Genomic DNA, 27,716 nt, shown 5'->3' with positions numbered 1-27,716 from the left:
CCTCGCTCCCCGCCCACCCCTCGCGCCCCTCCAAGGCCCCTCCCCCGCCGATCCCGCGCCGCGGGCCGGAGCGCGAGATGCCGCCGCCCCCGCCGCAGCCGCGAGTTGCCCGGGCGGACGCGCAGTCCGAGGCACGAGGAGGGCGGGGGACCAGCTACGGGGCCCGCGGGAGCTGTTGAGAGGAGGCCGGGGTTGGGCTTTCTCCTCCGCCAGACCCCACCCCACCCTGCCGACCCCACCCCCTGCTCCTTCCTCCCCGGGGGCGCGCTCTCGGGCCCGCGCTCGGAAGTCGGGGGTCGGCGCCGAGTGCGGGCTGTGTCCCGGGTGGGAGAGGGAGGCGCGGAGGCGGCGAGCCGGGCAGTGGTCAGCGAGCCGTGCGGTCCTCGCCAGCGGCGCCCACTGGCCCGTCTCTCCAGTCCGAGCCGCCGCCACCACCCACCCCGAGAGTCCGGCCCCTGGGCTCCGAGGCTCAGCCCGCGGAGCGGCCTCCCCGGGACACCGCCGGGCGAGAGGAACGCGCCCGCGCCCTTGCCTTCGGCGTGGCCCAGCGCGCGGGCGGCGGGATGAAGGGCAGCGAGCGGGCCGCGCCGGCGCTGCGGCCCCGGGGGCGGCTCTGGCCGGTGTTGGCGGTGCTGGCGGCCGCTGCGGCCGGCTGCGCCCGGGCAGCCATGGACGAGTGCACGGACGAGGGCGGGCGATCGCAGCGCTGCATGCCCGAGTTCGTCAACGCCGCCTTCAACGTGACCGTGGTGGCCACCAACACGTGCGGGACTCCGCCCGAGGAGTACTGTGTGCAGACCGGGGTGACCGGGGTCACCAAGTCCTGTCACCTGTGCGACGCCGGGCAGTCCCACCTGCAGCACGGGGCAGCCTTCTTGACCGACTACAACAACCAGGCCGACACCACCTGGTGGCAGAGCCAGACCATGCTGGCCGGGGTGCAGTACCCCAACTCCATCAACCTCACGCTGCACCTGGGTAAGCGGTGACAGCCCTGTTCCTGCTACTGCTCGCCAGCCGCCCAGCTCCCTGGCCGCCTTCACCTCCTGGCCCAGCCTGCGGGGCCCGAACAGCCCGGTGCTGGCTCTCTGCTCCCCTGCAGGGGCCACACAGATCCTCCCTTCTCCGACTTCTAAACTAGATCTGGCCCTTCACATTCCGCGAGGGCCAGGATACCTCGCGCTAGCATCTGTTTGCTTTTCTGTTCTTTCTAACTTAACCAGATTTTCACTCCCTTGATGATTCGCCCTTTCGGCTGTTTTTTTGTCCCTTTTTTGGGGAAGTATTAATCAGAAACCCCTGTTCTCGCTTTTCTCCCTCCTCGCAGGGCCACCACGGAGCGTTCTTGGATCAGAGATAGAATGATCTACCTTCAGCACTTTGATCTTGTTTAAATGCCCCCCTCTCTCCAGGATTGAGAGTGATTGCTGTTTGCTCTATTGAATAAGCCAGAGAGCAGAGGGTCTCTGGTGAAGGGAATTTGAGGGAAGCCAATGCTTTTACTACCGGTGTGGCCTATGTGTAATTAAAACAGAAATTCACTTTTAAAGTTATTGTTCTTTTGAGTTGTTCAGCGTTAATGAAGGGCCACAAAGTTATTTCACCGCTACTCCTGGAACAGAGAAAACAAAAGAAAGTGTGCATCCACTTTAATTTCTGGCTGCACTTTGGTCCTGAGTGAAAAGGCTCTCCTGTCTTTCCTTTTCCTTTGATTCAAAGTCAGTGTAGAAACATGTATGAATGACCTTTTAGAAATCAGGAAAAGGATGTATAGAGAACTTTGTTGCCGGGTGGTGGATGAGGATGGACATGTTTATCCTAAGGTATCAAAAATCATGTTTGGACTAAGCAGGTTTTTTTCATCATTGAAATATATAAACAAGCAGAATAATTCATTATTGTGTTTAACAGAGTTAAAATATGCGTGATAAACTGGCATCTGATTTGTAGAACTGCAGTCCCCATTGCATTGAAAGAATTGATTTCCCTGGTAGCTGATAGTAATGAACTTCCAGAGAGAACATAGGGCCCAAGCCATTCTTCAAAGCCAGATTATTCTGTAAGGCAAATATTATTTGAGGGTCTTTGAAAGGAATGTTTTATAGGCAAATAGTTCTTTTGGTCATGGTTTTGCATTTTTTCTTTCCACTGCTCTCTGGTACATTAAACTTTATGTAAGTATCAAGATTCCAGAGAAGGAATATAACTTGCCCAAAGTACTTTGAAAAGTAGTTAAATTACTGTGTGTGGAGTAAGTTGTAGAAAAGCAGTGTTTGGCACCTTTGGAATACCATTTATTTCTAGACAAGTTATTAGAAAAGTGAACTTTTGGAAAGTAAGTTCAGACAATGAAACTCTGAGGCACCCGTTTTTCGGAGATGGAAGAAGTGAACTGTACTTCAGTGTTTTAAGGGTATTGCAAATGCATAGAACCAGCAGTGTGTTGGAACAGGTGCCTTTCTAAGACACAGCAAGAGACCTGGGGTCTTCTAAGTCTTCATGGGAATACTCTAACTCTTTAGACAGCTAAATACTCTTAGGTGTTATATTTTTAAACTTGGTCAAAATTATTTTTAAAATTTATATCCAATTATTTTTGTGGAAATTTATTAAAGTTTCTGTGTTGAATTTGGAATGCCCACAAAGTTTTATCTGTTTTCAAATACTAAAAATTTCAAAGTGGAAGCATTTGCTCACTGCCTCAAAGTGCCTGGGATTCAACTGAAAATTTCTGAATAAGAATCTGTTACTTAGGTAAAGGTCAGGCTATCAATCTCAGCATTCTGAGTTTTCTGCTGTGGGCACTGTGTAGCAGAAGGTTACTTTAGGTGATTGCAGAAGTAGGTAGATCACTCAGATTATTTCTGTGTTACAAAGGTAAAGGTAATGTGGTAGATAAGACAGTAACAGTCAAGTTAGGTTGTTACTGGTGGGGAGCAGATATATTAATTATGGATCATGGTGATTAAAGGTCGAAAGAAATCTCAAGAGGCCATCTAGTTAGGACTCTTACACGACTTTGTGCTCTAAAAAATGTTATATGCTTGGACTTGTTTTTGTTGAAAAAGTCTTCTTCAGTTTTTGGTAATATTCGTGGTAAATGAAGTTCATAAAACTATGGGTTTAAAAAAAGTTATTTAAAATAGTTTCCATATGAGTATTGTGATTAACTGTGAGAACATTTACTTGAGACTTTTAAGACAGACAATTTCAAAAAACCTGACTAGAACTTATTGTACTTTTTCTTGGATCCGAAATGATGTCCCAGAGGAAGTTGTATGTGGTGAAGGTGGAAAAGGGGAGGGAGACTTGTGTGTTCTGGGGGCGATGTCTCAATCTCTCTCTCTCTCCCTCTTGAAGTATCTCCTCCCCCCGCCCCGCCCCCGACGTTTCCCCTGCTTCTTTTTTAATGACAGGGATGTATGTATACATGCAGGTTATGATCTATAAAGTATAGGCAGGGCTTTATGTATCATTGTGTGTTTTGATATCAGCGTATTCAGTCCTTAACTTCAGTTACTCTATGGGCTCTAGCTTGCTGTTTCCCATGAATTCGAGTACCATGACTGTTTGTGCATCTATTAAATCTCCCATCCAGTTCAAATTTCACATACCCTTAAGCAAGTGATGCATATTGTGCCCTTAGAGCCTGAGAAACTCCCAAGTGAGCAGTGTGAAAGAAGCAGGGCTAGCCAACACTTTTCTCCCCTCCCTTTTGATGTTGAACTTTAAATGCAGTAAACTTTAAAATAAGCAATGCACTTAGGTCGTTACAAGAAACATACATGTTTTGGCATTAACTGTAGGCCATTTTTTTTTTTACTGTAAAAATAAAACACGACATGGTGAATTAAAACAGTTGTGTATAATGACTAGGGGAATCTCTTCCTCTTCAGTTGCTAGGTTGGAAGAGAGCACCATTCACAATTTCTCATGCAGCCTTCCAGAAACTTTTCACGCATACACATGTATATGTAAAATTATGTTATCGTTTTAACTGCTCCCATTTGGGGGGAGTGGTCAGTAAGGCAGATTTTTTTTTTTTTAATTTTTTTTTTTAATAATTTTATTTTTTATAAACATATATATATATATATTTTCCCCCCAGGGGTACAGGTCTGTGAATCTCCACGTTTACAAACTTCACAGCACTCACCATAGCACATACCCTACCCAATGTCCATAACCCCCCCCAACCCCCCTCTGCCCAGCAACCCTCAGTTTGTTTTGTGAGATTAAGAGTCACTTATGGTTTGTCAGTAAGGCAGATTTTAACTGATGGCAAGGACAGATTAGATCATTATACCATTATCATCACTTGCACAGAAGCCAGGAAAGTCAGTGTTGATTCTGAGAGCAGCCATGTCTTAAGCACCATATACAGTAATCCAGGGTGCAGTGTATCCTCAGATAGAATCAGTTCAGGTTGCTATGGGAACAGGAATTGCATTTTCTGCCTGTTGCGGAGAGAAATCTCAGCCAGGCACCCTGTTCTAAAAAAAAGTCTTATTTTGCACTCAACTTCTGGATCTTCTTTCCTAACTTCTGTATGGATTATTCAACGGCTGTTTAAAAGTTTGGCTTTTGTGTTAAAGAATAAGTCATAATAACTTTTATTAGTATCAGCAGGATAGTTGAGAGTAAGATTGTAGCTGAGGATTTGCATTTTATGAAACAGCCTTTTTAATTAACTTGATAGTTATTGCGGATGGAAACTTGGCAGGCTTGGTCTGGATCTTAGAGGAAGGTAGCTCTCCCCCTTTCTGAAAACAATTAGATTAAGGAAGAAAGTGCTTATAAACCAACTCAATCAAAGTTTATGGAACTCCTAAAATTTACGCCAAGACCAGATTTGTTTCCAACGCCTCTCTCTACGCTTTAGGAGCAAACAGTGATTAAATGATTCTTTTTAGCCACATCTATCCTTTTTGTGTGTCTAAATCAAGATAATTGATACATGAGGATATTGCATTTTATTCTGCTTCTTCCTTTGAGTGTATATGTAAAATGAAACAAACAGCAATTTTTTTTCTACAGGACAGTCTCTGCAAGGTAGGTTCCGACTGTGTCAGGGAATAGTTCACTCTGGTGACTTCACTGTGGTATTTGCACACCCTGAGGGGACACTATTTTAGTTCGTCTCACAAAGGCCTGATTTACATCTTGCAGGTTCCAACTTGAGAAGTTAGGGAGCTCTTCCTTAATGGCCAGCGGTAGTTGAACACAGTTCTATAAAGTTGCTGTTGGCTGTTTTCCTTTTCTACAGTTCACAGCTTTTTCTGTAAATATCTTCTCCATGTTTCTAAAGCATTCAGAGGAACAATTTACACATTGGGAGAGAAGTTGGGACTATGAGCATCCTCCACCCCATTCTTTTGTCATTGGCCACAGTTGTGGGAGGGTTAGTTTGATGATTTCAGTTCTAAATCCTTTTAGGAAGTTGGATATGCCTTTTGCTCTGTGCTCCTTCCCCCCATGCATACATTCTCATGTTACTGCCAAATATTCGGTAAACATTTTTCAAATACCTACTAAATACATAGCACAATACCTGATAGAAAGGTAGAAGGTAGAAGGTCACGTCTTCAGAAATTTACGCTCCTGGATGGAATTTTCACACTGTTGTAATGACAATAAATCAGGAGTGCTTTTATAATATTTTACACTTTATGAAACTTTCAGTTTATCACTGATCAGGCTTCCACAACTCAGTGAAGGCAAAGATGAAGATCCTGAGGTGGTGGTTTGCAAGAAGTCCCAGTGGAAGGAGGGTTTTGACTCCTTCGTCTGTTGCCTTAAGCCCTAGCAGCTCCTAGCTTTGTTAACAGTTCTCTCAAAAGAATGACTAGTTTATTCCAAACCAGCTTTAAAATACAAGTTCATGTACACACTGATTCAGAGATACCAGACTCCCTCGATTTTCCTCCTTTCCCCCGTGTTATTTTTCACTTGTATTTTTGGATTCCTTTCTTTTTCATGTGACTCACTCTCCTTGAGTAAATTCCTCTTAGTCTCAAGGCATTATTTATTGTTTACAAATTAATAAATTCTAAACTTGTATCTCTAGGCCAGCTCTTACTCTGGTCCTAAGGACTTGTTGGACATGGTCAGTTTGAGGTGTCCAGAGGCCTTATCCAAAACTATATTCATTCTTCACTGTCTTCCCGAACTCAAAGTCCTATCTCAATGAATGCTCTCCAGTTTTAATCCTGAGGCTCTAGACCAGTTTTTTGCCATGCCGCTCATAAAAGATAAAGAGGCTTGATAGGCTCTCATCAGTAAGATTATTCTGGAGAGCAGATAGGATCCACTGCTGGAGGCAGGTCAGTTCTGGACAACTGTAACTTCATCCCTTCCTTTCCCACCCATCCTTACTACAATCAGTCCGAGATGCCACTCTTACCTCCTGTATCTAGCCACTGTGTCTCTTGAATCCTCCCCTTTAACTATACCTTATTGTAGCTTTCCATTGAATTTCACTTGAATTACTGCAACAACTTTCTAACTACCTGGTGGCCTTTCTGCCACCATTTTTGCCCTTTCTGTACAGGCAGCCACACTTTGGACTGAGGGATGGTTCTAAAATGCAAATCTGATGATATTTCCCAGCTAAAATTCTTCAGTGGTTCCTCAAACCTTTAGGATAAAGTCCACACTCCTTGGCATGGTGTACAAGGTTCTTTAAGATCTGGACTGTTGTTTTAACCTCTAGAATGATCACTTGTCATCTTACACGCTCAAAAGGCTGCTTCTTTAGTTTGGAACTCTTCTTCCAGGTGTCACCCCCTTCAGAAAATTTCCCCCCAGTTTCTCTGTCTTCTATCCTTTCCATCCTTTTCCCAGGTGTGGATTAGGTGTCCCACTCACCACCCTGTAGGTATCTACCATTTATCAGTGCTATTACATGTTTCTTGATTTGTCTGTTACCACTTAACCATGAAGTCTTTGAAGCCAGGGTCAGGGACTTAGTCTTTTAATTCGGTTCAGTGTAACCAACATTAGTTAATTGGTTGCCATTCCTCAGCACCATACTGATTCCTGGATGCATAGTGATTCACTGGACATTGCTCTGACCTCATGGAACTTGTGGCCTCGGTGTGGAAACCTATATCTCTAGTGTGACTTCCGCCCTACACCAATGCATTCAGTCTTATAAAATAAGTTGTAAGTGAAAGGCGTGAGCATAGAGAACATTCACTTATCATTTCGATGGAGGTTAGAGTCTTTATATTTCCAGTGCTTAGCATTATGCCTGGCATAGTGTTCCATGAATATATGTAGAGTGAGTGAATACACGAATGCCTGAATTATAAGAACTCCCCAAACGCTGCTTGTTACTTTTTTTTTTTTTTAAGATTTTATTTATTTATTTGACAGACAAGGGATCACAAGTAGGCAGAGAGGCAGGCAGAGAGAGGGGGGAAGCAGGCTCCCTGCTGAGCAGAGAGCCTGATGTGGAGTTTGATCCCAGGACCCTGAGACCACGACCCGAGCCGAAGGCAGAAGCTTAACCCACTGAGCCACCCAGGTGCCCCTGCTTGTACTTTAAATTCTCCTCCACAATTCTTTGGAGTTTGTGTTTATTTTTATCAGTGTCATCTCTCTATTTTCTTGACACATATGCCCCTGTAATAGCTCATATGAAATGTGGTGCATAGTTCTTTGGTTTCTAGAGCTTTAAAAAAAAAGAACTGAGTTATGTGGAACTGACATGGAATTGAAAGATCTGTGAATGTCCTTTTTTGGGTAAAAAAAATAGACTTTTATGTGATTTGAAGTCATATAGATAAATTATGTGAGGAAGCTATCTTCTCAGATTTGAATTTCGTAGTGACAATGTATTTTTGAAAACTTAATGTTAATATCATGTGTGTTTTCTTTAGAATTGGACCTAAATCTTTTACTTTAAAACCTGTGCTCACATCTATTATTGAAATACCCGCTTCAAGGATCTCTTAAAGGGCAGTTGTGGGGAGAAGTTAGAGCGACATATTTTATATGGTTATTGTGTGTGGCATCATTTTTAGTTTGTTTGACTCATTGGGGTACAGTTAGAAGACAGACCTAGTGAGGGACCCTTCCCTGCGGGCTCGCGAGGGTCCACATTATAGTCCTTAGCTGGATGGACAGTCGTCGCTTACTTGTCTGGAGTTAACAGGCGAGGAACCAGCAGATGCTTCCTTACTTACCCCTTGTCTCCAGCTGCACCTAATTGACAGCTCTACCACTGTTCTGTTTGAGTTTCAGAGAAAAGTGTCAAAGCTCAGAGCAGAGCTGTTTATTTATTTTTACTGCCCAAAATTCCTGAGAAGATTTTAAAAAATAAGGAATCAATCTGACCCTTATCTTAAATTGTCAGTTCCAAAGGGTAAAGTTCCTTTGTGTGTGGTGGTTCAATTATCTGGCCCAAGTTGCTTGCTTTTAGATTCGTAAGAGGGCCTTGCTAGGATTTGCAAGCATCTCCTTTCTTATAAAATGATAAAATTAGATATTTGCTCATTAGGGCCTAAAATTGATAGCTTGCTAAAAGGGGTTACCAGAAAATGCATTTATAGAAATGTCTCTGAGGTTTTAGAGTATTGTGCCAGACTGTGGGGACACTGATTAAGTACATCTGCTTTTCTTTCCATGGGCTCTTCCAGGAGGCCATCCTAAAATAACTGGGCCCAGTCAGCCTGGTGCCCTATGAAGCTACATATTCATGAAATAAAATAAAGCAGACTTATCTCTTTCTCAGACAATGGGGCTCTCAGATCTCTTGTGGGAGGAGAACCCTGTGGCAAGGCTTGGAGATGAATTAGGGAATTTACATGATTTCTTTAAAACTTTAGGAGTTATAGTCCTTGGGCTCCCTTCTTTTACTCTTTGTTTCCAACTGTGTGGCTGCTTCCTGTTCTATTGAAGGCAACGAGGAATTTTTGTTATATCGTCTTTGGATTTTTGTTATTTTATCTTTTTTTTTTTGTAAATATTTTATTTATTTGGCAGAGAGAGAGAGAAAGACTGAGATCACAAGTAGGCAGAGAGGCAGCCGGAGAGAGTGAGGGGGAAGCAGGCTCCCTGCTGAGCAGAGAGCCTGATGCGGGGCTCGATCCGAGGACCCCGAGATCATGACCTGAGCCCAAGGCAGAGGCTTAACCCACTGAGCCACCCAGGCACCCCTGCCTTTTTGTTCTGAAAGTTCCTGGAAATATTAATCCAGAATCAGCCTCCTTCACATTTTTTAAAAAATTCTTAAAATAAAAAATAGAAATGGTCTTGTGTAGAGGTACAGACTCAGTGCATTTTGTTTTGTGATGATAAATCACAAAGTACGTGAAGGTTTCTGCTAACCAAAATGACTCTCCATAACAGTGACTACCCAGGTGCCTGTCAGTGTTTTCAGAGAGAACCGTTAATGACCAGTCCTTTAGCTCCTTTCTAGTTCTGGCTTTATGTTCTGTGTCTTGATTTGGGGGGAGGTTACAGAGGCATACAGGTATGTACAAGTTCAGAGCTGTACATTTGGTATTTGTGTACTTCACTGTGTGTTAATTATTCCTCGAATTAAAAAAAATAAACTTTTCAGTCAGTTATCCAAAATAATACACGAGTAGTTTTGTTTGTTTCTGGTATGATTTTGGCTTCAAATGGTAGAGCACAGAATCGGAGGCTCAGTCATATAAGATCTGTTTCTCTCACCGTGTTCCCTACCAGCAGTCACTGGCATTGATAGGTGTTAACAAATGTCTCTTGGTTGAGTGGACAAAGGGTTTTTTTTTTTTTTTTTAAGATTTTATTTATTTATTTGACAGAGATCACAAGTAGGCAGAAAGGCAGAGAGAGAGAGAGGGGAAAGCAGGCTCCCTGCTGAGCAGAGAGCCCGAAGTGGGGCTTGATCCTAGGACTCTGGGATCATGACCTGAGCTGAAGGTAGAGGCTTTAACCCATTGAGCCACCCAGGCACCCCTGGACAAAGGGTTTTAATTGAAGGACCTGCCGAATGCTTTCAGAACAGCATTCAGGTGAGCTGCGTGGAAGGTCTCCGGAAGTGGAGTGTGGGAAACGGTCCAGGAAGACCACTGTCCCGTACCTCTACTCTAGTAGTGGTTTCGGTTGGTGCTTTTGTGGTTTGAAGTGGTCAAACCCTAAGTTTGCACGTTTTGTTGCAGGTTTCGAGAACCCCCAAAGAATGTCTACAAGGCTTGTGCTTTGGCTACAATATCTGGTTTTTACATAACTTATATAATTTTTAAAATCTTAACGTTCCATAAATTACTTGCAATGTGAAGACCCCGTCTTCTTTCCTTTGACGTGTTCTGACTCGTGGCTTCCTCTCATTGAGCCTTCTAGAATAGTAGGTGAAGCTTGAATTGTGTGGCTTTCTTAGAGAAGTTTATGACATTTTGTGAAGTATTTCCAAATGAAAAGAGCTACCGGCTAAAATGAGATGAGCTTATTGGATTGTAAATCTAATTAGTTAGTGGACAGAGGTCTTCTGTAAATAAGGTGACCCTGGTGGGAAAATTCTTCATTTATGGCTGTTGTAATAGGCGATGTGTGGGTAACAACAGAGATTGAAACATTATCTTCAGGTAATTTGTAATGTGTTTGAAGAGATGAGACAGACATAATCATGCAGAGGGAATCAATGGGAGCTTATAGGCACAATAAAAATAATTCAGTTGAAACTCTTCTAAGTGCAGAGGGAATACATGTGACACTTTGAAGAGTGTAGATTGAAGTTAGCCAGGAAGAGCCTCTTAGGTCCTGAAGAGAAAGTGGTTGGGAATGGAGGACTTTGTGGGAAGGGTGAGTTGTTTAACTAAAGATCTAAGAGTAACTAGATAATGGTGAAGGCATTGTTTGTTTTCCATAGAGTTGTGGAGGCATGCATCATGGATTCCGAGAAGACGAGGATCCTGAAAATTAGGGGAAGGAAAGTAAATCCCCTTTCATGGAGAGTGCTCCTTGTACCTTCTTGAATCCTCAAAAACAGTCGAGAACTATTATTGCCCCCCTCTGGAATAATCACGTAAGACGACTCTGCTCTCAGAGAAGTCACATGCTGAGTTTAGGTTGGAATCTAGACTTGTTGTGGGTTGGTTATGCTCTTCCCAGTCTACCATTTTAGAAAAGGCCCCTTGAGTGATAGAGAACTATAAAAAGACCCTTAATTGAGGGGTGACATGGAAATGGACTGAACTAAGGGTTTCTCTGAGAGACCTCTGCTCGAGAGGCTTTGGATTTGGGTTGCTGCTTTTACAGGGCTTTGCACTTGTTTGTGAGGAACAGAGGATTGTTGGCAATGGAAGAATTTCAGGTTTGGGGTACTTACACTAGTTTTATAATTAGCTGTTCATGCTTCTAGGAATTTCTGAGGAATTTATTGAATTTCAGAATGAGATCCTGGCTTTTGTCAGTGTCTGCTGATAGGAAAAGTGTACCATATACCCCATTTCCTGAAGGGTGGTCAGGGGAGTGCCACCTTATCTCCTCTCTACCTTATCCATGACTCTCTTCTGGTTGTTGAGAACTGCTGAATTTAGTTCAGTTGCTTACTTTATCTGACATCCTTAAAGATAAAGCTGCCAGGTCCATCTCCAAGTTTGATTTCATTTCCATTCTGCTCCAAGTGAATTCTTTTTTTTTTTTTTAATTTTATTTATTTATTTGACAGAGAGATCACAAGCAGGCAGAGAGGCAGGCAGAAAGAGAGGAGGAAGCAGGCTCCCTGCTGAGCAGAGAGCCCAATGCAGGGCTCGATCCCAGGATTCTGAGATCATGACCTGAGCCGAAGGCAGCGGCTTAACCCACTGAGCCACCCAGGCGCCACCTCCAAGTGAATTCTAACTCTTACATGGTGCCTGCTGCTGCTGCTGCTTCTGCTTCTTCTTCTTCTTCTTCTTCTTGTACTTCTTCTTCTTTTTTAAAAGATTTTATTTGCGAGAGAGAGCACGAGCTGGGGGCAAGGGCACAGGGAGAAGCAGACTCCTTGCTGAGCAGGGAGCCCGATGTGGGGCTTGATCCCAGGACTCTGAGATCAGGGCCTGAGCTGAAGGCAGACGCTTAACTGACTGAGCCACCCAGGCACCCTATGTGGTGGCTTTTTTGTTGTTCAAGTTTGCCAGCTAAATAAGTCTAACAAACCTTTCATTGATTGATACATGACTACTGTGGTCCTAGGAGAACTCTTTCAGGCCCAGAAGTGACTCCCTTCCCCTTGATTTCTGTTATGTGGTACTTTGTAAATCTGTAACTGTTTATTGAATTCATATATCTTCTCTGTGTGTCTATCCTTTATTCAGTTTACATCTTCTTAGTTTCCCCAGAGCACGCTGAGCTAAGGTCAGTCAGGTGATTCTTAGATACCTACTTTTAATTTATTTATTTATTTTTTGCTTGATCGCTGAAAGCGAGGTCATAGTTCCCACTTAGATTTTGTATGTTGTGCTGCTCCCTCGCTGCATACGGTCTCCACTTCTTGAACTGGAGATTCTAGGATTGGTTTTTCTTTACAGGTGTGAGTTGACTGGTTGCACTTTAAGTATTACTGAATCGTAGTCTTCCCTTTTCTACTTCTTTTATGGACCTGCTCAGCACACATTGTGTTTTCTGTAATACACGTGGTTACATCATCACACCCTAGTGACTAACTGCTGTTAAATGTGCATGCTCCTTTCTTATGGGCAGTTGCGGGGATGGTACCTGTTGCTAACTTTGGGGGCTGAATGTTGGGCTTAAAATGCACCCCCTCTTTTTTTGCCATTTGGTAAAACACAGAAGCATAAGTATTTTCCTCAAAGCTTTTCCATCAATTTTCAAGGACAGTGAAAGGATTCTATTTCCAAGAGACGAGCTTTACCGTTTTTGAAGAAGGGGTAGTGATATCTAGATGATGATGGGTTGAACAGCTCTTACTGTAAGGGCTTTCTGTTCTTTGGCGGGACTGGAAAGTGGTACTTTCCCACTCTGGCAGCGCAAATCCTGATTAGAAGGAAGACTAGTCTGCGCAGATGTTCTCAAGATCAGAGATCATTTTATTGTCAAAAACTACGGAAGAATAAAGGAGAGTAACTTGGCAGTGTAACATGATTGGATCTAGATGTGCAATTTCATGTGGGATGTCGTTGCCTGCTGTAGCAGTTTGTCTGTCTGCACTTCCGTCTGTGACTCCTCCCCCAGTGGCTACCGCTTGTCACGGACCTTATTCTGATAGGACTGCTGACCTCTGGTGTTTCGGTGTCACTGAATTTTTAGATTATTGCTATTTTAATGCCAGATCATGATCTGGTAGAGATGAGTATCTTTGGAAGGAGGGGGGTGGCTGGGTGGAGTGAGGGGAGAGGGCAGTTGGAAACCAAAAGAACAATTGTGTACTTTAGTTGCTTTGGTCATATGATTGTCTTTTATGGGAAAATGGTCATGTTCTTTGGGGTTGAGTGTCTAGGAGTAACTTTTAGAGTGGTTCTATACAGAGTTTTGAATTAAGAGTGAATATTTTAGATAAGTTCATGGGATAGCACTTCTGCTGAAGACCAAATTTGTAGAACTCTGCTAGATTATGAAAGTTTCTGGGAACATTTGCAATACAGCTGTAATAAAATTTGTTTACTTTATCAGGATTGCTTTAGAGGCTCAAGCTCGTTTGTTTACTGCTGTTTTCAGCATTCTTGCTACATGCCAAGAAATAAGTGAGCATCAACTCCTGGTGGATCTGGGGGCCATTTAGTTTTATGGCCATTCTAACAAAGTTTGGGTCTTAAACTTATGTCCACTTTAAAGCTCTTATATCCTGGGCCAAGATACAGATGGTGAGTTCAGGGAACCAAAAGATGGACGGATTCTGGAAATTAACATACTTTCCAGATGTTTGGAGAACGTAGGCTTGTTTTCTGTGGTGCTGTTTGTTTTTCCTACGTGTACCTGTATCTGTGCTTTCCTGTGTTTTTATAGGAAGGTCCCTGGAGAAGGGGGGGAAGATCTGCTTTTTAGTTTGGGAAATAAAATGAGTATTTATTTTTTTGCCTGAAATATTTTGAGTTGATATTGTCATTTCTGTGAGAGAAAGGAGAGGGAGCTTCGTTCCCATGAGAGAGAGATTGTTGGGAAGGGTTGTGGCAGTGGCGGTGGGGGGGCACTCTGGAAGTAGTAACTGAAAACAGACTTATTCACAACTCTAGTGATTTTAAATTATGAAACGGGTCACTAATGCTCTGAATCAGCAGACTTTTAACCATGCCTGACTAAATAGACCTTGTTTTTGAAATTCACAGCAGTGCCTAGATCCCTGCTGTCTTTTTGTCCATCCTGCTAACACACAGCTGTTTTTGTTCATACATCATTTTGTGTTCAACTGCCTGGTTACTTCCTCAGGTCCCTTTTATGGTGAATAATGAACACATGGGAGTTTGAACACCCAAGTGTGTGGTTATTCAAACAGGAAGTCTCAAGGAAGCACAGTAACCTTGTCAGAGGAACAAAAGATGGAACTGGAAAGGCCATCGAAGATTCCAGGCCTGAAACATCTGCCAGGAAACATCTGACAATTTCTGAGATGTAGACATTCTGCACCTCACAAATGGGATGGTTTATTTGAAACCTGTTCCTTATTTAAATTTTTATTTTATTTTATTTTATTTTTTAAAGATTTTGTTTATTCATTTGACAGAGACATAAGTAGGCAGAGAACCAGGCAGAGAGAGAGAGAGAGGAAGGGAAGCAGGCTCCCTGCTCAGCAGGGAGCCTGATTCAGGGCTCGATCCCAGGACCCTGGGATCATGACCTGAGCCGAAGGCAGAGGCTTTAACCCACTGAGCCACTCAGGCACCCCTCCTTTTTTTTTAAATGCTTAGAGGATTGAGCCCTAATCCAAAATAGAAATGGAGGCAAAAAAAGAAGTAATGTGGCATTACTGGCATTAGAAGCAGGAAGGTAGCTCCACCTGTGGTGATGGCTGTGGGTCCTGGGAAAGAAGGTGCATCATCTCACCTTTACCGAAAAGATCAACAGGGCTTCACCCAGAAACGAGCAGATGGGACCTGACAGGGACTGTCAGAGCTGGTGGGGTTGGGTGAAAGATGGTTTTGTGCCAAGCCCTTGATTACTGAGCCCGGGAGGAGTACGAGATAAAGGAGAATGGGGATGCCGCATGGGGAGCATGCAGTCTAGCGGGGGGCAGGAATGGGTACGTCAACAAATACACTCGGAGGCCAAGCCAGATGTGCCATAGGAGAAAGATAAAAATCCCGTGCAACCTCCCAGGATATCTGACGCTAGCTGCTCAGGGTGTCTTCCCAGAACATTTATCCAGTGACCTTTCGGATTCTTGTCAACCTTGAGATTCCTTGACTGCATGATAGAGAATGTTTCAGAATGAGTCCAGGAAGTCCTGAGTTTTAGATTAAGAATGAAAATTAAATCCGAACAGCAGTTCACAGTAGGCAAGTGAGGCGATGCAAACGCTAGAGAAAGAATTCAGTTGGAGGCGTAGTTAAGGGAAGCCGTGGATTCTGCAGAGTGCTAGTTGTATCCCTCGTAGGCCCGGAAGGAACAATGCGCTGGCCGCTGCTGCCATCGTTGTAGACACATTCACCCAGCATGGGTGCCACATCTTTTCTTGATGCCTTACTTTTTTTTCATTTTGGTTTATTTGGCTACCTTCTACTTGTTCTTTAGAACTCTTGGCAGATTTCAGCGTTGCCAGGAAGACTGCTGGCTTCTAATGCCTCCTGCCCGTCCACAGCGCTGGCATTAAGTTGTTTGATACGTTCATTTCTAAAGGTATGTGAACATTGGGCGTGCCCATGATGTTAAAGACACTGCACTGTTTTCTCTGTTTCCCCTCTTTGACCAAGTTCATGGAGGACTCAACTACTGATTTCTTTTTTTTTTTTTTTTAAGATTTTATTTATTTATTTGACAGAGATCACAAGTAGGCAGAGAGGCAGGCTCCCCGCGGAGCAGAGAGCCCAATGCGGGGCTCGATCCCAGGACCCTGGGATCATGACCTGAGCAGAAGGCAGAGGCTTTAACCCACTGAGCCACCCAGGCGTCCCTACTGATTTCTTAATTCATTCACTTAACTACTTATTAATTGAGTGCCTATTGTGTGAAAGGCACCACAAAGTGCGGGAGACAGGGCAGAGATGACCTAGTGCTTGCCTTCTGGATCAACAGCGTGCAGTATGGAGGACCTGACCCAGGGAGGGTTTCATCTGCTTTCCTTTTCCCATGGACTTTGGTATCCCTCATGGGGAACATACTACCTCTTATATAGGAGTAGGTGGCTCAGAAGTTTGCCGAATGAATGAATTCCTATTTCTGTGAGGCTGTGGCCACAAAATGCAGATGAGGCTGAGAAACGGCAATTTGGTTTAGATTATCGCAAGGAGAGGGACTTGGCTTTTTAGATAGGGTTCTTGAAACTGGACTGGTGGGAGGGGGTGGTTCGTACATGGTGTAGGTTCCTCCTCAGCACCGTTAGGTAAGGACTGTAGCAAAGAGCTCCAAAAATACAGTAATTCAAAAACACGGACGTTTGTTTCTCTCTCAGGTGGTGGTCCTGAGGTAGGTGGGCAGCAGGGTAGCTGTGATCCACACAGACATCCCGGGACCCAGGGTCCTTTAATCTTCATGATCGGCTGTCCCTTAGGCTGTTGTCCCTTAGGATGTGTGTGGTGTGGGTGAAGTTGGGTGATAGGCACCTCTGTGTTCCAGACGGGAGGACGCTGCTGAAGGGTGGATGCCTAATTTAAAAAATTTTTTTTTAATTATTTATTTGTTTTTTTTTAATTTTAGAGACAGGAGGGAAGGGGCAGAGGGAAAGAGAGAGAGAGAAACCCAAGCAAGCTCCATGCCCGGTGCAGATCCCTCCACGGGGCTTGATCTCAGAACCCTGGTATCATGACCTGAGCTGAAATCAAGAGTCAGACGCTTTACCAAGTGAGTGACCTAAGGGCCCCACCATTCTTTAGACTGAGACCTGAAAGCGTCATATATCATTGTATCGTCTGCCACTGGAGAGCGTTTAGTCACCTGGCTACCTCATCCACACAGTGGGGACTGGAAGATGGAGCACAGCCGGGCAGCTTGCGGCTGTCTCACAGAGAGGGAGGACAGATTTTGGCAGATGGGTCTGGCACACCCCCGTGTCTGCTCTGGTGGCATAGTTGCCAGCCGTGCACAGCGGCATCCTTCCTCTCTCAAGTTTTGGTCTTCGTGAAGCACCTTCTGTGGAGGATCTAGAAAAACTGGCAGACACACTCTTTGTGGACCCTTGTACTCTAGGTCTTCAGGAAAAGACCTGTGAAGAAACGGGGTCCACCCCCTTCTCTTCCCAGGGTGCAGGCTTCACACCCCACTTTTGCAGAGTTCTTTTATTCGGAGACATCCCAGTTTTCTCTCCCATGGTGCCCTCTTGACACCGAGGTCTCACTGTGGGGTGCTGAATTTGCTGCCCCTGGTGGGCTCTGTGGGACCATTAAGTGTTGATTTACTTGGGGGTAGTGAGCATGTGTGTTTGCCTTTAGCTGGGATGGGTGAATCAAAGCTGTCTTAAAATTCAGATGTGTCTTAGATATGAGAATTCCAGAAATGATAAAACAGTGCCTGTTGTTTGTGCCACTCTTTGGTCATTTGGATGTTCCGTTTTGCTCTGGAGTCTTTCTTCAGTGTGTGTCCATTGAGGTCAGAACTGTGTTTTATTTATTTATTTATTTATTTATTTAAAGGTTTTATTTATTTATTTGATGGAGATCACAAGTAGGCAAAGAGGCAAGCAGAGAGAGAGAGAGAGGAAGAAGCAGGCTCCCCGCCGAGCAGAGAGCCCAATGTGGGACTCAATCCCAGGACCCTGAGATCATGACCTGAGCAGAAGGCAGACGCTTAACCCACTGAGCCACCCAGGCGCCCCAGGAACTGTGTTTTTTTTTTTTTTTAAGATTTTATTTATTTATTTGACAGACAGAGATCACAAGTAGGCAGAGAGGCAGGCAGAGAGAGAGGAAGGGAAGCAGGCTCCCCACTGAGCAGAGAGCCAGATGCGGGGCTCGATCCCAGGACCCTGGGATCATGACTTGAGCAGAAGGCAGAGGCTTTAACCCACTGAGCCACCCAGGCGCCCCCAGGAACTGTGTTTTAAACCCCTAATATAGGTCAGCAACTCAGAACGGGGCGCTTAGGGAATCGTAGTACATTTTGTAAAGTGGGTTTGTATTAACTAACACCTGCAACAGTACCCCCCCCCCCCCCGCCAATCAAAAACTTTAGTATTTCTGCAATGAAACGTTTTCAAACTTTAGGGTGATTGAAGACTGTAATGACCTCACACTAGTTCAGTTTGTGTTTTATTGTCGGATGTTATGAAAACGCTCTGCTGTTTAGGGTTTTTGAATGTAGAATCACAGAGATAAGGGATTATGGACTTGCATCACATTTGATTACGTAAAGGATTCTACTTCTTACAGATAATGACAATAGGATTACTAAAGATTGTAAAAATTTGGCACAAAATAGGCCTATGATAAATTTGTTATTTAAGAAGGTGAATAAAGGGCGCCTGAGTGGCTCAGTTGATTAAGTGCCTTTGGCTCAGGTCATGATCCCAGGGTCCTGGGATCTAGTCCCACATCGGGCTCCCTGCTCAACAGGGAGCCTGCTTCTTCCTCTGCCTATTGCTCCCCCTGCTTATGCTCGCTCTCGCTCTCCTCCTCTTTCTGTGTCAAATAAGTAAATAAAATCTTAAAAAGAAATAAGTGAATAAAGTTCCCTTAATAGGAACTTTTATTTCATTGAAAGGATGAATTTTAACAGATTTATTTTAAGATGGGTTTTGAGTGGATGGGTTATTATATTAAATTATGGTAAGAATGTTTAGAAGTACAACTGTGGCATTACATAAATATTTTTAAAAAGTAGTAGTGATTGAATTCCAACAAAAATTATAAATTTAAAGACAAAAGGCTTTTCCTTCTTGGCATTAGTTCATTTTTTGTTTTTGATTGTTTTATGTAAAAATGCAGTTTCATCCCTGGTGCCTGTGTGGAGTTTGGTTAGGAATCTGGCTACATTAAAGCCATTCAATTTGAGATACTTTTTGAATTGGAAGTTAATTCTGATATTCTTCTTGTTCTCAGAAGCAGATGATTTTCATGATGCCTGTGTCCTTACTCTCTTCCTACCTACTTACTTAGCAGAACTTTTTTCTTTCCGTTCAGGTGTTCTAAATCAGTAAGAGATTGGTGTCTCTAGGAATCGTTAGAGAATCGCTCATGTTGGGGCACCTGGGTGGCTCAGTTGGTTAAGTGTCTGCCTTCTGCTCAAGTCATGATCTCAGAGTCCTGGTTTGAGCCCTGCATCTGGCTCTCTGCTCAATGGGGACTGCTTTTGCCTTTAGAGTTCACCAGCATGGCTTTTACTTTCTAAAGATTGTGGCATCCTTGAATTGAAGTCCCTTTTTTTTTCTTTTTCTTTTTCTTATCCTCAGTCAAACTCATTGTCTTTATTTACTCAGAGTCCTTTGCTGTCACCCTATACCTAAATATATCCCATTGTCCTCTGGGTTTTATCATTCCAGTTTCTTTTGGAAGGGAATTACCTTCTCTCTAAATTCATTTCTGCATTCTAGAAGCGTGATACGACAATGCGTACTACACCAGTCAGTGATCAGTTTCACATACCACCTTGTTCTGGAATCTTTTTAATGTGGATTTTGTTTCTTCATATCAGCTCATTGGAGAGCTATATTTTAAACCATTAGGTCAGCAACTTAGAGCTAGGTGCTTGACTTGTGAACTCATAGGCATTTGAAAGAGCTGTGTTTACTAATCCTTGGAGAAAGACCACAGAGCTATTCTCTCAAAACTTAAGGTATCCTGTGTGAGCAGTAATAATAGAAGACCTGTCCATTTGTTCTGGTGAACTTTCTTTCAAGAACAGGAGTAGTTGAAACGAACCATGAAATTGTTTCATTTTAAGAAGCCTCCTCTTCCTTTCCAGGATCCCTGATGCCAAGTTAAATACCTTTCTTTTTATAGGATAGCAGAGTTTCTCAGACTGAGACTTTAACAGTTTCCGTTTCACCAAATACAAGGTCCTGTAAAGTGGGTGTTTAAATTCCTTCTTCATGTCTTTTGAAGGTTATTACAATGTAATACTTCTCTTTTAATTAGTGAACCTGCGAGCTATTCCTTTAGGTAGGAAATCCTTTTGTCACCCGGCCTAGTGGTTTTCAAGTACTCACCAGTGATAACTGGAATCATCTTTGGAGTATCTACTACTCTCGACTTGGTGTTTTATCCTCCTGCTTCTAGAAGAAAATAGTTTTATCATCCCTAGACAATAAAAATGGTATGTTATATGTACTCATCTGCAGCTTGCTTTTTTCTCTCAGTGCATTTCCAAAGTGTAGTTGTAATTCATTCATTTTCATTCCTGGGGGGATTTTATTAAGTGATTATATTAGAGCTACTTTATTGATTATCCTGCTGATGGGGCCTTTTTGTTGTTATGAATAATGTTCTGCAAGCATTCTCACGCATGTTTCCCGATGCTTTTGTGCAAGAATCTCCTTAACGGAGTTGGTGGGTCATAAAGAGTATCTTCAGTTTCATGAGATGATGCAGACGGTTTTCCAGGGTCAGTTAGATGCTTGCTAGCAGGGTTATTAGCAAGCTGTTGATCAACATTTGATGTTGTGAGAATTTGTAAATTTTACCTATTTGGTGATGGAAAGTTGTTTCTCATACTGGTTTTATTTATAAGGGTAAATATCTTTTCATGTGTTTATTGGTCTTTTAGATTTCCTCTCCTGGAAAATGTCTCTTCACATTTTTTGACCATTTTTCTTATTGATTTGTAGAATTCTTCATATATTCCGGACACTAATCCTTTATCAGCTACATATTGTCCGTATTGTCTTTTTATTTTCTCTGTAATATATTTTAGACAGAATTTCTTAATTTTAATGTGGTCAAATAGATCAATATTTTCTCTTATGTGTCTTACGGAAGAAATCTCTCCTATATTTTATTAAATTTGCCTTTTACATTTAAGTTCTTAATTCACCTGAAAATCATTTCAGTGTCGTCTGTATTTCTTAGGGCTAGTCCCTTTTAAGCTTATTTTTCTTTTTTACAAATATTCTAGCTGTCTTTGGGCCTTTGCTTTCTCATGCAAATTTTAGAATCAGGTTGTCAAGTTCCTCATTGGCCTCTGTTTGGATCTTGATTGAAATTGCATTGACTTTATACATTCTTTTGGGTTGAATTGACATCTTGATAACATTGAGTCTATCCATGAACATAGTATGATTTAGTTCTTCTTTTTCAGTTCTAGTAGTGATTTATAATTCTTTCTCCGTGAGCCTTGCCTTGTTTTGTTAGATTTATTCCTGGGTATATTTTATTTTTTGTTGCTATTAAAATTTTTTCTAAATTGCTTTTTCTAATTGTTGCTGGTATATAAATATATAATTAGTGTTTGTGTAGTAATCGTATAACCACTTGTTTGAGTTTCTTATGCTAATGATTTGTCTTTAGATTCTTTCATTTTTATATGTAGATGATCGTCATCTGTAAATAATGACAATTTTGTTTCTCTTTACTAATTCTTAACTCTTTTATTTTTTCTTTTCTTTGTTGATTAGAACAATATACAAAATTCCTGTTAAACATTCCCCTTAAAGTACTATGATTTTACAAAAGCATTACTAATTTGATAGATGAGAAGTGCTTTTATTTTAGGTTACAATTCTTTTGTAATTGTAGAGGCTATTTTTTATTCTGTTGCATGATATTTATTTCTGTAAACTGCCTCATTTCCTTTTTTTGGAAAGAGATGCATTAATAAAAAATTTTTTTAGCTTAATTTTCAGCTTTTTGCAGTTAAACCATTTTTAGATATGTTTTGGGTATAGGTTTTAGTTTATTAAAATAGCTCTAAAATATTAAATGTAGTCATATATGGGTATTGCTCTTTGGTAAAATCAGATATCAGATTAGTTGTTGTTCATACTGTTGGGCATAATAAGTGGTAATTTGGAAAACAAAAACATTGATATTTATAAAATTCACTGAAGATTTGATTACTACATTTGTTTCCCTAAAGAACGCAACAAACTGTGTCAGTGGCAACTCTAGGAAGCACTTAAAAGAGGGACCTGGGTTTTTCTTTGGTCTTCATAAATAAACATTTTTTATTTCAGAGTTTGATAAATTTCTTAAGCTCCTGAGATATTTTAGGCCAGTCTTCAAGGTTTTCATAATGTTAATGTGGGTCATACACTTTAAGCTCTTTTCCCCTCTTTAAAGTCTTAACACACTCTGAGATGTTTATAAATCTGAGAAGTTGACTGAATTTAAAGGTCAATCAAAGAATGGTGGATCTGTGGGACTTTATGGAAAGATTGTCTTGTACAATATAAAATATGATAAATGTGACTTTATCTTTTAAGTTCTTGGGATAGATAAGCCCCCAGGTGTCATTCACCAGTAAATGCCACAGAAGTGGTTTTCAAAGGAATATGGTACTGTCTCATTAGGGGCATTTGGTAGACAGGAGAGAGGGAGCTTGAAGGGGGAGGGAGAAGAGGCCATCCCATACAATGAAGAATTGCCCAAATCCTGCCCAACTTGGGATTTCTCATGGGACATTTGAGCTATTAAAAAACCTGATTATAAATATCTGAGCCTAGAATATAACTTTGTCTTTATACATAAACAGTTTTCTTTTAAATAATTTTATTATACATAATTTCCCATAAGTACAACTACTTTGTAAATAAATATTTTTTGAGCTTAGCATGAGTTAACACACCGATTAGGAAACTTATTCCTCAGCCACAAGTGCCTCTTGGGGTGTTTAGGTTGCCCATATAATTCAGGTTTAATCCCTCTGTATTTCTAGCTCTCACAATCAGAGTGATTCTGTTTATATATTTGTATGTTCTTATGTAACCTCTTTTTTTCCCCCTAAAATATCAGATGTAAAGAAAAGTGTTGATAATAATCACTTGGTAGTTTGAAATTTGCTTTTACAGGTTTTCCTACACATGAGTAGTTAACCAACATGTCCTCTCTGCCAGTATTTTTTTTTTTAAATGGAGCAATGAAAGCAGATTAAGACTAAGTGAATATTTTATAAGGAAACATGCTGATAAAGTTGGCAGAGATGTAGGATTCTTCCTCATGTTCTCCATTTGACAGTCTGTAATTTGTCCTGACATGTTATACCGACTCCGTTAAAGTGATGTTCCTCTGTATCATAAAACATATGGGTAAAGCTGGTCTGTCATTACTTTTTTTTGACACCAAGTTTTATTGTGATGTCCATCTGTGCCTCTGCCCCTTCATTTTCCTGTATGTCTTGTACAGAATGGCATCCAATCCTATTTTTAAAAATGCAGACTTATTTGTTATAATAAGTAGGTACAAGTGTCTGACAGCTTTGTTATTGCCCTCTAGTGTAGTAATCCCCAGGACATTATTGAAATAGGTATGTTTCCTTTTAATTTCTGCTTTATATTATAGTTAGGGCCACACACATACACATGCCACTTAGAAGTTAATGTCAGTTGTAGATTATGTAATTTATGGATTTCATTTTAGGAAGATAAAGGGGAGGTATTACAAAATATTTGTCGCGAGAGCAGTAATGAGTCTGGTAGGCTTGGGAATGGTCCTGTAGTGCGTCGCCCTCACATATGTGGTATTCTAACTTGAGTCTTCCATGTTCTCTCTCCCCTCCAGTCTTTCGTGCAAGGGAAGCCAAGCCATCTTTCCAAAATACCAAATGTTACTTCCCTAAGAGCTAACTTGTATTGACTTTTGGTGTATATAATGTTTCAGAAACTGGAGATGTGCTAGGCAGGGACCATAGCTTAAATTTGTTTATGTCTCCAGGATTAACATAGTGCTCTGTGCCTAGGGTATGCTCCAGAAGTGTTTGCTGATATATTTAGTCTTTTTCCTCCCTATGATAGAAACTACGTTTGGGGATGGTTCTCCATGTTTCCTTATAACTTGCCCCTTTCTTTTTTGTACAAGACTGCTCTTTAAATGGGTCTTGGCAGTGAATGTCATCTTCATACCTTCCATGATGGAATAATGTGGACACGACCCCCGATATTAAGGACACGTATAGAAATGGAAAGGCCTTACTACTGGTCTGATTGTAATTATAGTATTAGAATAAATTGTGGCAGAAGTCTTTTTTAAAAGTATATTTAACAGTGATAAAAGTAGTCTTAGTTTTCAAGTTTATCTGAAAGGTTATGTCAACACTATATTCTGGATTTTTGCTTGTAGCTATTTTCTCTAATTTGGAATTTGATTTACTATATACAGTTTTTGTTTCCTGGTGAGGGAATTTCTTGCTTTTCTCCTTAAACATTATACTGTCCCATTCTCAGCAAAATTAAAAAAAGGAAACCATTCTGGACCTTTTCTGTGTCACGTATGTATTTTTTTTTAAGTTTGTTTATTTATTTATCTATTTTAGTAACCTTTACCCCCAGCAGGGGACTTGAACTCATGACCCAGAGATCAAGAGTAGTGGGCTCTTCCAACTAAGCCAGGCTTGAGTCCTGTTTTGTTTTGTTTAAGATTTTATTTATTTATTTTAGAGCATGAGCAAGAGTGGGGAGAGAGAGAGGGAGTGGGAGAGGCAGACAATCTCAAACAGACTCCATGCTGAATGAGGACCCCAATGTGGGGCTTGACCCCGAGACTCTGCAATCATGACCTGAGCTGAAACCAAGAGTCAGACACTTAACCAGCTTGAGCCACTAAGGTGCCTCATTCTATCTCTTTTTTTAACCTGCATATAAAAAGAGTTTGGAGGACGCCTGAGTGGCTCAGTGGGTTAAAGCCTCTGCCTTCGGCTCAGGTCGTGATCCCAGGGCCCTGCATCAGGCTCTTTGCTCAGCAGGGAGCCTCCTTCCCCGCCCCCGCCCACCCTCTCTGCCTGCCTCTCTGCCTACTTGTGATCTCTCAATCTCTCTCTCTCTCTGTCAAATAAATAAGTAAATAAATAATCTTAAATAAAATAAAATAGGAAGAGTTTGGGAGGCATTAATAGTTAGATCTGTAGTAGATAGCATTCTACATGTGTTTCTTCTGTGCATTATTCTTTCACGTTCAGTATTCTTGCGTGATACGCTTAGCATCCTACATGCTGCGGATAGAGCTGCCAGTGCACATAATATTATCTACTAGTCGATCTTTATCATCAGATTTCAGAGTTGCTGTCAATCATACTGTATAGGATTTTATTACCTATTTACTGTTCATGCAAACTTTATTATATTGCTTAATCTTTTATTTTTTTAAATATTTTATTTATTTATTTGACAGAAATCACAAGTAGGCAGAGAGGCAGGCAAGAGAGAGAGGAGGAAGCAGGCTCCCTGCTGAGCAGAGAGCCAGATGCGGGGCTCGATCCCAAGACCCTGGGATCATGACCCGAGCCGAAAGCAGAGGCTTTAACCCACTGAGCCACCCAGGCGCCCCGCTTAATCTTCTTTTAAAAGACATTTTTGTCTATATTTAATCCATTTCTTATTAGAAAGGTAGATTACTTCTACTTTGTGACTATTATAAATAGAGTTTTGATATATTTACCTAACTTTATGTGCCTTTCTGCTTGTTTTCTTATATTAATTCTTAAAGATGGAATTATTGAATTAAAATATTTTTAAGGCTTTTAATGGTTCATCCTTAAACTTAAGTAATAGGGTCTAAGAGTACCTGTTGCTGTGGGAATTTCCTTTCCTTCTCTCCTAATGTGAGGTAGCCAGATGAATTTTTTTTATCGGAGTTTTTAAATTCCCAACATTCAGTGCTTAGTAGATTATGGCTGTCTTGATGCAGCTCTGATTTTGGTGGTTTTCTTGGGTTGAGGATGACCACAGATGCTTTGACACTCCTCCCTTGGCGTGTGAGCTGGCCTGTGCTTTGTGCATGTGGTTTGGCTAATATGCAGTGGCAGGTGCGATGATATGCTAGTTCCAGGCTTATCCTTTGAGAGGAGTGACAGCTTTCACCTTGCTCTCCGGGAGCCTGAGCTGCCGCAGAGAGGTCCAGCCACCCTAAGAGTGGCAGGCTTCCGAGGATGTGGACCAGCACTGTGGTGTATCCCCAGCTGTGTCCAGCCTCCTGTCCATCCCCAGCAAGGCACTGGGCGTAACCAATGCAGCTGCCAGCTGAGTTCTACTGGGTGACTTAGTACTTCCATCAACACTGTGTGCAGCACACAGATCACCCTGCTGAGCCCTTCCCCAGTGTCTGACTCTCAAAATCATGAGATACAAAAATGGAGGCGGTTCAGGTGAGTAAACTTTGGAGTAGCTTTCTGTGCAGCAATAGGTAACTGAAGGTTACTGGGTTTACAGTATTGAACTGGAGAGCCTACACTGCTTTTCCCCAAGATGAATCAACCTTCATTCCTTCCTAGAATGGTTGCTTGAGAAAGAACCTGTGGCCTCCTGGTAGACACCGTTACTTCTCCTGAGCCTCAGCTAGAGAGTAGTGGGTGTGGAGTCACAAGTCTCCCGAGGCTGTGCATTTTTGTGTGAGAACTGAAACTTGGCCGATGTTTCAGACCAAGTTACTATCACAGGACCCTTGTGTCCGAGAGAGCGGACTCTTTTCTGTATATCCTTTTGTGCCTACCGCATGGGAGGCAGGGACAGGGAAACAACTTTGAGATGATTTCAAGGAGAGCTGCAAATGTGGGTAACCGTAAGAAGACAGTCCATGGGTTCCTGCCATTCCCTTGACCAGAAAGCTTTCCTTTCCCTGCCTACCAAAGAAAACATAACATGCTCTGGTTGCTGGTGATGGCAGTGTGGGCCTAGCGCCGTAGCCCCAACTCCCACCCTTCTCCTGTAGCTACCTGTTCATGTTCAGTGTGCTCTCGTGCCTTTTCCTTGCCGTTCTCCCCGCCAGAGGCACCGCACTCTCCACTCCTCATCCTGTCTTTCCCAAACAGTGCCTACTGGTATTCTCTTTATTCTGAAACGTTAATTTCAGTTGCTTCCTTTGTCTTTAAAATCTTTATTTCTTTATTCTTCCTGCTCATGTCCTTCCTCACCTTGAGCACAGTCAGCCTGACTTTTGGGTATTTGTCTCCTATCTCTTAGTAGATTACAAGAAGTTTGAAGACACAGAAGGTGTTACTCATTCATAATATATAATAGTGTTCATAAAAGTATTTGGATTTTTTCTATATTTACATTTTCTTCTCTCTTACTCAGAGAAAGTACATGAAAGTTCTTTAGAGGTTTAGTGACTAGAAACTTAAGGAATTATTGTCTTGAGACCATGTGGAGTTCCTTATGCAAACACAGGTAAATGAAGCAAGAGACTTAGACAATGAGTACTCTGTACTTCCTAGTATTGGCCGGAGTTCTCTGTAATTCTGCTTCCTGTCCAGAGAGGGTAAAGATCAGTCATTTCTGAATTTATTTGTTTGAATTTGTGGTTCCAGGATGCTGTAAATCAAATCCCTTGTTAGGGTTTTATAGTGCATTAAATCTAAAAATTTGAAAAACTTGCAAAAACTTGGTGTTGTCTATTTTTAATCCGTTTTTCCCAGATTTTTTTTTACTGTAGCCCATTATAAGAAGCATATTTTCCATTGCCATCTAGTCAGAACATAGAACTGAAACAAGTTCCTTAAAACAAATCTTACCATTGTTCCATATATTGTACTCTGATATTTTCTATTCTAATGTTTTT

General features: G+C 41.9%; 1 protein-coding gene across 1 annotated transcript in view; it reads left to right on the top strand.

The window, feature by feature from the left end:
- The first annotated feature begins 448 nt into the window (after positions 1-448).
- LAMC1 (laminin subunit gamma 1) overlaps positions 449-27,716 on the top strand; it is a 126,386-nt gene continuing 99,118 nt past the window's right edge. The window contains exon 1 of the mRNA XM_032862676.1: positions 449-978. Coding sequence (XP_032718567.1) covers positions 564-978 — 415 coding nt within the window. The 5' untranslated portion in view covers positions 449-563. The remainder of the gene's footprint in view (positions 979-27,716) is intronic.

Source organism: Lontra canadensis, unplaced genomic scaffold (genome assembly GCF_010015895.1).
Source record: "Lontra canadensis isolate GAN:19392208 unplaced genomic scaffold, GSC_riverotter_1.0 scaffold24, whole genome shotgun sequence".
NCBI lineage: Eukaryota > Metazoa > Chordata > Mammalia > Carnivora > Mustelidae > Lontra > Lontra canadensis.
Note: the sequence above shows the minus strand (reverse complement) of the source record. Positions and strands in the feature narration are given on the sequence as shown.